The 9,446-nt window shown below is 47.6% G+C and overlaps 2 protein-coding genes across 2 annotated transcripts; one reads left to right on the top strand and one right to left on the bottom strand.

The window, feature by feature from the left end:
- Nucleotides 1-2,371: 2,371 nt before the first annotated feature.
- PVX_081690 (hypothetical protein, conserved) lies at nt 2,372-5,527 on the top strand (the record flags this gene model as incomplete). Its single annotated transcript, XM_001613563.1, has 1 exon — nt 2,372-5,527. One exon carries the CDS (start codon nt 2,372-2,374, stop codon nt 5,525-5,527), a length of 3,156 nt encoding a protein of 1,051 aa, XP_001613613.1.
- Nucleotides 5,528-5,881: 354 nt separating this feature from the next.
- On the bottom strand, nt 5,882-9,009 carry PVX_081685 (hypothetical protein, conserved; the record flags this gene model as incomplete). The annotated part of the gene is made up of 2 exons (XM_001613562.1): nt 5,882-5,992; nt 6,124-9,009. The coding sequence occupies 2 exons, from the start codon at nt 9,007-9,009 to the stop codon at nt 5,882-5,884; spliced, it is 2,997 nt and encodes a 998-aa protein (XP_001613612.1).
- Nucleotides 9,010-9,446: the final 437 nt, after the last annotated feature.

Genomic DNA, 9,446 nt, shown 5'->3' with positions numbered 1-9,446 from the left:
CTTTCCGTGCCGCTAGCTTCCGTGAACACACGTGCGTATGGTCGTATGTACGCATAAGTATGTGCTTACACATGTATAGCTGCGGGGATACCTCCTACACTCTGTTATGTGGGTCCTCTACCATAGATGGTGTGTCCCGCTTTTCCTTTCCTTTCTTTTCTTATATTTTCCTTATATTTTGGGGGAACCTATCCAAGGCACCGGCATGACCATGCGGATGATGAGAGCAGCTTTCCAACGGGTGAGGTGCAGAACAAAAGTTGCATACAAGTACCAAAAAAAAAAAAAAAAAAAGGGGGATGGGGACAAGTTTGAGAAATTTCCCCACCAATGCGATTTACCCCTTCTTATGTGTTCCCTTCGCAAATACGATACTGTACATAAAAACAATTGTGTAAAATTGCAATCTCTGTGAACAAAAAAAAAAAAAGAAAAAACTCCTTATACACTTTTTACTGCAAACGCTTTGATGTACATTCCTGCCGAGTTGGCCTTTCCTCGCACAATGTGCTAATTTTTCAAAACGAAAATTAAAAAAAGCGCGCTTGACAATTCTCTATTTTGTGGAGCGAAAAAATTGCCTCCTTCCTCTGGCTACCAAAAAAATGTGATGTACATGGGTGTACACGTTTTAGCTCACGCGTGCGTGCCTCTTCCCTTCATCGCCAAGTTTTTGAGAGGAAAGCTGTGCGAATGGCACTGCATAGGGAATGTATAGGCAAAGCGTGTACGTATGTTTGGGTATGCGTTTGTGCTTATCTTGTGCTTATCTTATGCTTATGTTCATGCTCATGTTATTTATTTATTTTTTTTTGCGGCACCCTATTCCTGGGGCTTCTTCCTCAGCTCTCATTTGATAGCCCCTTTTTCACCCCGCACCAAGGGCACGAACACCAGAAACGATTGTATACTTAGCCCCACGCCCACGCCTTCACATTTTGCAGCGTGTCCTTAGGCATTCAAGCGAGGGATACACCATAAGTGCACAGATTTGTTTCTCTCATTTATCCACCCATAGAATGGAGTTTGCTAATAAGGGCAATCGTTTTATTTTTTTTTTTTATTACTCCCGTTCGCCACACCTCAACTGTGAGCTTTTTTTTTCCCCGCATAGTGGAAGAAATGGCGCCTCTGGAAGGGAAATAACTGTATAGCAAGTGTATCCGTGCATACGCATACGTATGTGCGTATGCCTGTACTGGCCCCGCTTCGTTCCGCTTCTAACCGTTGCTGAAACTTCTATTTTCACGAACCCCAATGGGTTACGTTTTTTCAAATTTATCGCTTTTTTTTTTTTTTTTTTTTTTTTTTCTCCCTTTTGATGCATCAGTTGGTTAGCTCACAAATCTGCACGCACATAGTGACACGCGCGAGAGGATGCATTTGAGGAAACAGGCTAGTCAGTGCTCACTCCGCCGCTTCCAGAGTTGCCGCTTCGCCATTCTGTTACCTGATTCTCTTTTATTTTATTTTATTTCCCAAATTGTGTGCAAGTGATATGCACAACATTCGAACAACGCAGGAGAGTATCCACGAGGGGAAAAACAAAAAATTGCAAAAAATAATTTGTGTAGAAAACAACGGAGCATCATAAGAAGCACGCAGCAGGGGTGTTAAGATGCCAGCTTGGGGAAAAATGAAACGAGCAATGAGAAGGTAAAAATTTCCATTCTTTTATGACCTCCCCCCAATTGTACATGTAAATCCGACCGCCTTATCCCCTTTATAAGCACATTCCTAGTTAGAATGTGCCTTTATTTTCACGCATCTATACGTACGAAACCTTGCGGTTGATGCTCCGTTGATTGGGCGCTTCTGACCATGCACTCGCCTTTTGCAAAATTGGGCCAAGCGTTCAACGGATCGTTAATTGGACAATTTATTGGTCGCTACCTGCCAGCCGCTGCCCCTACCGGACTAATTCAATTCACGCGTTTGTCTCACCGAACAATGGTGTGAGTGATCCTCCCCCTCCCCCAGTTGGCCTATTTGTTTTAGTACCCCCCTTCTTATATAGGCACTCGCAAGAACCGTTCGTTTGTTTTCGTGTTTGTTTGTTTGTTTTTCACTTGTTTGTTTTTCGCTTGTTTGTTTATCACTTGTTTGTATTTCATTTGTTTGTTTCTTTATTTTTTTGTTTTTTTTTTTTTTTGTTTCCCATTTGTGTGATTACGCATTTGTTTGTTTTGTGCTGAATTGACTGCTTGTTTCGTTTCGCTTCGCTCCGCGTTCTCCTGCTGCCCCCCCTTTCGGAGATAGTTTCGTCCACACGGTGCACATAGCCCCCAGAGCAACAGATAGGCACGCCCACCCCAGACAAGGCAAAGCAAAACAAAACAAAACAAAGCAAAGTTACGAAAACGAGAGCAAAATGAAATGCAAAGAACAAAAGGCATACCAACAGCTAGTAGAAGAATTAAAGAACGAGTTCCCCCTATTTCGAAAATACACTGATGATTTTTTTTATAGTAAAAAAAAGGAGGAACCTCCAAGGGGAAGAGAAGGCGTAAATTTGTCTAGTCAAAATGGGAAAGTCCCAGATGAGACAAAGGATATATGCAACACCTTGGTGACTGAAATGGAGACGTCTTTCAATCTGTTAGAACAAAAAAACAGAATCAGTTGCTTATGTAAATTATTTTTAAATAACTACAGCCCATTCACAAATGGGTATTACGATTATATTGACAGCAGTTATGTCAGTTCTTCCTTAGTAGAGGCGGCTATGGAGAGGTACGTCGCGGGGGGGGCTTCCCAGGGTGAACATTCAGATGCGGGGGGGCATATTAGTGAAATCGATGCAGGGGGGCATATTAGTGAAATCGATGCAGGGGGGCATATTAGTGAAATCGATGCAGGGGGGCATATTAATGAAATCGATGCAGGGGGGCATATTAATGAAACCAATGTGGAGGGGCTTATGAGTGAAATCAATGCGGTCAGTGCAGTCACACCACTCAGCGTAGTCGCGAGGAGGCCCCATAAACGGGAAAGCGTTGGGGATGCGGGCAACGCGCTTGGGTGGGACAACGGCTGGGCTAGCGATAGTGCAGGTGGCAATGTGAGTGGCGGTTTGGGTAGCGATGTGATCGGCGGTGTGGGTAGCGATGTGATCGGCGATGTGGGTAGCGATGCGATTGGCAGTGTTGGGGGCGATGCGATTGGCAGTATTGGGGGCGATGCGATCGGCGGTGTATGTAACGATGCTATTGGCAGCGTTGGGACTGATGCGAGTGCTCCTGCGGGCAATATCCCTCGTAGTAGTCCCCGCAGTAAACCACGTGGCAGCCCGCGCACAACCCCAAGTGACAGGCGCAGCCGAATCGGGAAGAGAAGTAGGAAGTACTACGAAACGGGCGCAAAGATGATCGGGAAGAGCCCCCACAGAGGGAGGTACTCGGACAGGGGGGCCAATGCGAAGCGAGCGAAGGTGTGGGAGGGCGCGGCGAGAAGGGACAAGGGGGGGGGCCCTAGCGGAAGCGAAGTTGGCGAAGTAGGCGAAGATAGCAAAGTTAGCAAAATTAGCGAAGTCAGCAGCAGGAGCGGTGAAACAAAGAGATGCGGTAGAAGCAACTCCAGTGGCAGCATCCGCTCCTACCGGAGCAACCACTCCAACGGGAGCAACCGCTCAAATGGAGACCCGAAGAATTGCGTCGAAGACGAAGTGGACAATAAGGATCACCTTGGCTTCTGCGACATTTCGCTCGTCCCCTTTGCGGATGAGGCATTTTACATAAACTACGGATGTGTGGGCACCAGCCGACGCGCCCGCAACGCAGGCAGCGTGTTTGTGATTGACTACATTGGGGGGGGACCAGAAAAAAAGGAAGTGGCCAAATGTAAAAGACGAATAACATTCGGAAGGGAAGGAAAGAAAGAATTTTTGCACAACATAAATGCCCATTCAATCGTGAAGGGATGGATTTATAAGGCCGATTCAAAGCACAAGTGCTTTCACGTCAGACTTTTTGCGGTGAGGAATGACTCAGAGGGGAGCAGCGGGGGGAGGGCCACCCACGTGACGGAAAATTCGCAAACTGGGAGTTGTGGCAGCGGAGAGGATGGCGCCGGTGGGGGAAGGAGCGGTCTCCCCCGTAGCAAGTGGAGGCAGCGAAGTGGGGGGAGCGGTCCAAGTGGTGCAAGCGGTACAAGCGGTACATGCGGGTCGATCGAACCGGGCAGAACAGGTACACAGAGCAGATTAGGCAAACCGGGCAACCACCACGTGTATGCCTGCCTGCCCTTCCAATTTATCAGCAAGTTCCAATTCGTGGACAGCCTGGACATGCGGGGCCTCCGCCTGGAAGAGGACCTAAACAAGTTCGTGGGCATGAACATACGAGCGAGAATATTCGACGATGGGAAATACATCCGCTCTCATTTTGAAGACCTCCTGGGGAGGTACCACTTTCACTTCTTCCTAACGTTGCAGTGGAAGGGGCATGACGATCACATAAAGAATGACAAGCTGGGATTCCTGTCTACCCAGTTAAGTGAAAGCAGTTTAATGGGCCAAAAAGGAGGGGAAAAAAAACCCACCAGTGAGGTAGACCGCCTGTTGCTAACCCGCCTGGATGTCCTCCTATTTTCCTGCAAAAGATTTATGAGCAAGGAAAATCTGAAATATAAAGAAAAGTACCTGTTCCTAAATCTTCCCCAGTTGCCATCCCTAATTGAGTTCAATTTTAGAAATAATTTTGTCCAAACGCACATTGGAAATGTTACAACGAGGAAGCAGAATTTAATTTGGTCTGACCAGAAATTTATGGAGGCGTTAGAAATATACAAAAAAAATAGTAACTACTACGATTTTTTAAAAAATTATTTCACCTTCGATTCGGGGTCGAGTGCATGCAGCTACGTCTACTTGAGTGAGATGGACAAATTTGAGGCAACAAATGAGCGCACCGCTTCTGCCAAAGTGGGGACCATTAAATATGAAGAAGAAAAGGAACCGAATGGAGATAACCCAAAACAGAGGAACCCCATTTTAGAGCGAAAAAAGGAGAGAAATTCCCCAGTGGAAAATTCGAGTAACCTCAAAATGGAAGGGAATAAAAATGCGAAACGGTACGAAGATTATTGGTTCTCACTAAATGATAGGGAGAAATATATAGTGGAGAAGATCCCCTTTTTAAATTCTAGCGTATACAAATCTAAGTGGATTTATGATTTCTTTAACTGCATTAAGTTAACCATTAATTTGAATAATCACCACCTTTGGGGGAACTTCCTCCTCAGCCTGGTGCTGCTAGAGCTGAGCTGCTACACGGAATGTTTCCTTTTCCTCTTCAGGATTTTTCAAATAAAAAAAATGTTTTTGGAAAGCTACAAATTGAAAAATGTTATCTGCTCAGTCTTCATAAGACGGTTAAAAAAATACATCTCAAAGGAGCACCTATGGAATGTCATCGTAAACTACAGGGAATACGATTTGTTCAGCATGCGGGAGGACAACTGCGATGAGTACTGCCGGAATATTTTTGAGCGAAATTTGAGTCTCTTATGCGCTTTGGAAAAGGGGTAGTTCTGTTTCCTACCCTTCGCAAACGGGCCTCCGGAACGCGTCACAGGATGCACGCATGAGTAGCATCATGCATGTGTTGCCACGTTGCAGATGTGTAGGCGTGATTGCGTGTGTTTGCTTATAACTTCGTGTATTTGCGTGTACTTGCGCGCTGGTCACGAGTTCATTCCGATGGTGAGTCCCCGGCGCCTGAATGGAGGAGGCGTGGAAGAAGGGGGGTTAGCGGGATGGGCGAGAGGCGCCCCGTTGTAATGGCATGTTCGCCTCATTTTTCCACCATTTTTTCGTCACTTTCCACCACATGTTCACCATTTTTTCACCATTTTAACGCGCGCTCTCTGCTCGCGCCGCGTGTTACCTCGCCTCGTCCAGCACGCACTCGTTCATCAGACCCATGTCGATGAAAATGTAGTTCACCAGCTCGACGTCCTCATCGGAGAGGGCCCGAACCCCGTCCGAGTTTATCTGCCGTGGGGGGGAGTAGCACCGGAAAATGTAAAGCGGCAAATGTAGAGCGGCAAATGTAGAGCGGCAAACGTAGAGGGGAATATGTAGAGACATGCCCCGTAGACACGCCCGCTTGCGCGCTCCCCTACCATGCTGGTCACGCTTCTGAGCAGCGAAGCAAAATCGTAGGCCTTCCAAATGCGAATCGCGTCCAGCAAGAGGACCAAATCTTTGACGTAAATTCTGCCTCTTATAAACGCATGGTCCACTTGGCAAAAAAAGGGATCCTCCCCCGTTTGGAGGGAACCGCTTGCATGGCGATCATCAACGAGGGGGGTATTGGCCTCTTCAGAAGACCCCGTCACCCTATGTTCTTCCATTTTGAATCCCCCCCGTGAGCGCTGTGCATATTCCCGGAATGATAAATTAACATAATCCGCCACGCACGCGAAAACAAAGTTGGTCAATTTTTTAACCGCATCTACGTCCACTGGCAAACTGCCTACATAGTGCAGCAGGTGGACGAAGGAGCTGAAGTTACTCCTTCGATGAGTTAGGAGGAAGAAATTGTTCGCACACAGCAAATTTGAAACGTTCGAGATGAAGTCCTTGTTGTGAATATCCATCTGGTCGAACACGAAAAGGACGTCAGCCAGTTTTTCTAAATCACACAGGTAGGAGAGCTTCTCCCTCGCCCCATGGTTATCGCGGCCACCAATTATGCAGCTAGGAGGAAGCTCCTCATCGTTCATTCCTAATGTGTGTAATTTGCCCAACTCGTGGTCCATTTTTTCAAAAAACTGCAAAGCGATTGCCTTCATGTAGGTGCTGGAAATGCCATAAATCTGAATGGCTAGCTGGAGCACCACATGGGCAAGGCTGCTTAACTGATGTGTGGAGCCCATCACCATACGAAACAGATTCTGCTTAATGTTGGTGCTTAATTTGATGTCAAAGCTGGAGAAAAGTTGCAAGTAAAGAACAATCTGGTCTCTGTTCAATTCGTGGTCTATGCTGGTTAGCTCGCTGAAGATGTAGAGAATGGCGGACCTGCAACTGACGGGCTCTTCCGCGGGTCCCTTCTCGAGCACGTTCACTTCATACTCACACTTTTCCAACATATCGATGTACTTATTTTCAATTTTAAAATTGTGTAGTTTGTTTTTTTTCTTGTCCAAATATATTCTAGGAGCCCTTTTATTGTTACTCCTGTTTTGGTAAAATATCATCTGGTTCTGTGTAAAGCCCGTCAACACAAAGAGCAAATTGTCCAGGTGCTTCCTCTCCTTGAGCCGCTTAATCAGCTTAGCGCACTGCACCACGAAGTAGGACGAGATTTGTATGTGGGAGAAATACCTGTGGATGATCAGGGGGTAGCAGCACATGAGCAGTTGTCGCGACTGGTCGAAGGTTACCTTCTTCGTAATCAAAATGTGGACCAGCTTCCCCATTAGGAGGTGGTCTCGCTCGTTGCCACGTTCAGCAGCGTTTCCCCCTTCAGCAGCCCTCCCAGTCAAGACCCCCCTTTTGGACAGAAAGAAAAAATGAAATATGCTGCTGATCGACTTCTCCGAAATGGACCCCAACTGCATATTCACCAACCGGTCGATCATCCCCTTCTCCAGCTCTTCAATCAGGTGCGCTTTTTCGCCGCTCAACCGCAAAGATAATCGGTTAACGTTTGCACAGCGTGTTTCGCTTATCCGCTCAGCTCGACCGGAGGCATCGCACCCTGGGGAGTGCTTCCCCCCGAGGGGACCACCCGCTGACTTCTTAACAAACCTAGCCTGCTCCAACAGCTCCCTCCTCTTCGCTACCCAATAGTGCTTATAATACCCCAAGCAGTGAAGCACCATCGAACAGCACAAATGGGAGCATGTATCCAAGTGCCTCAAGAAGGTATCCACGTAACGATAAAAGGCCATGTTGTAAAGGCTCAATCTGGAGAGGCATGTAAAACCTAAAGCTGCCAATTTCAAATCATCAGTCGAAACGTTCACATTCATGGCTTGCACCAAACTGTCAACAATATGATGAGCGTTTCTCCTTTTGTAATTCAATTTGAGGAATATATTTAACAAATGCACCACATGTTTGTTGTTAACCCGCTTGTCCTTTTCCTTCTCTTGCTTCTGCACGTACTGCTCCCCCAGGATTTTCATCATGTCTACGTCCTTCGTTCGACTGAATAGGAGGATAAACGAGAAGAGGTCACCAAAGGAGAGGAACTCTTTCAGTGACGCTACTCTCTGCTTGAGGGACTGGAAAAAGAACTCATTTGGCAGGTAGCCAATTAGTGAGTATCCCTGCGCGCGGGGGTCCTCCCCATCCGCTTGGTACGCTTCGTGCGCTTCGTCTGCCCCATCCGCTTCTTCCACTTCGTGCGCTTCTTCCCCTTCTAATGCGTGCCAGCCGGGCGCGTCCCCACACTCTTCCGACAAGCGCATAATTAACTCGTCGTACTCCTCGTTGTCGTATTTGTAGCGGCCCCCACGGCCATCTGGCGACATGTGTCCATTTTTAAAAATCGGACCCGCTTGCATCGCTAAGTGGTGACTCTCCAGAGGGGGTCCCTGGGGGGCATTTCGGTGAGCTCCGCCATTCGCTCCGTCATTCGCCCCGCCATTCGCTCCGTCATTCGCCCCGTCATTCGCCCCGTCATTCGCCCCGTCATTCGCTACACCATTCGGTCCACCACTCGCTTCTCCCCCCAAAAGGGAGCCACTACAAGGGGGTGGTGTGCACTCCCGCGCAACAAACCCAGCAGCAGTAGATCCATTTTTCTCTCCCCCCCCCTGGGGGCGATCAAAACAGTTGGCATTGCTCTCCCTATCCTTTAGTAACACCCTCTTGTAGTTCTCCAAGAACTCCTTCCTTTTGAACGTTATGGCATTGTTTAACAGAATAAGCAACTCCCTTGTGCTCCTCAAATACAGATTATCCACCAGAAACATGGGCATCTCTACCACTTTGTCATTTTGCACATGCAGCTTGTAAATCAGCTTTTTATTTAGCTTTCGTGCGTACTTGAGCATTTTTTCCCACCGCTGGGCGAGGGGAACTCCTCGCGTGGAAGAACCTGCGTGTCCTCGGCGTGCGCAGCCTTTTCTCTTCTCCTCCCACGTGTTAAGGCGCAGCGGTGTTGTATTGCTGCTGCGTTTTTGCTACGGTGTTTTCTCTGCTAGGTTTCTTTCCTACATTTTTTTCCTACACCTTTTCACTTCACCTTTTAGCGCCACTTCTGCCTTCCACTTTCTGAACCGCTTCCGCGTCGCTCCCCCCAGTGGCGGCACAACAGATGGCGACGCTGAGAAGCGAATACCCGTCCCCCTTTATCGCACCGGTTATACGCACCGCATACGAAAGCGCAGCGTAGGATCGACTCGGCGCTCCCCCCAATGGAGTCTTCACTTTTGTGAACAATAACTTTTTGAAAAGCTCCTTCCCACACTAGTTATCACCTCAGCTGGTG

Source organism: Plasmodium vivax, chromosome 2 (genome assembly GCF_000002415.2).
Source record: "Plasmodium vivax chromosome 2, whole genome shotgun sequence".
Lineage (NCBI taxonomy): Eukaryota > Apicomplexa > Aconoidasida > Haemosporida > Plasmodiidae > Plasmodium > Plasmodium vivax.
Note: the sequence above shows the minus strand (reverse complement) of the source record. Positions and strands in the feature narration are given on the sequence as shown.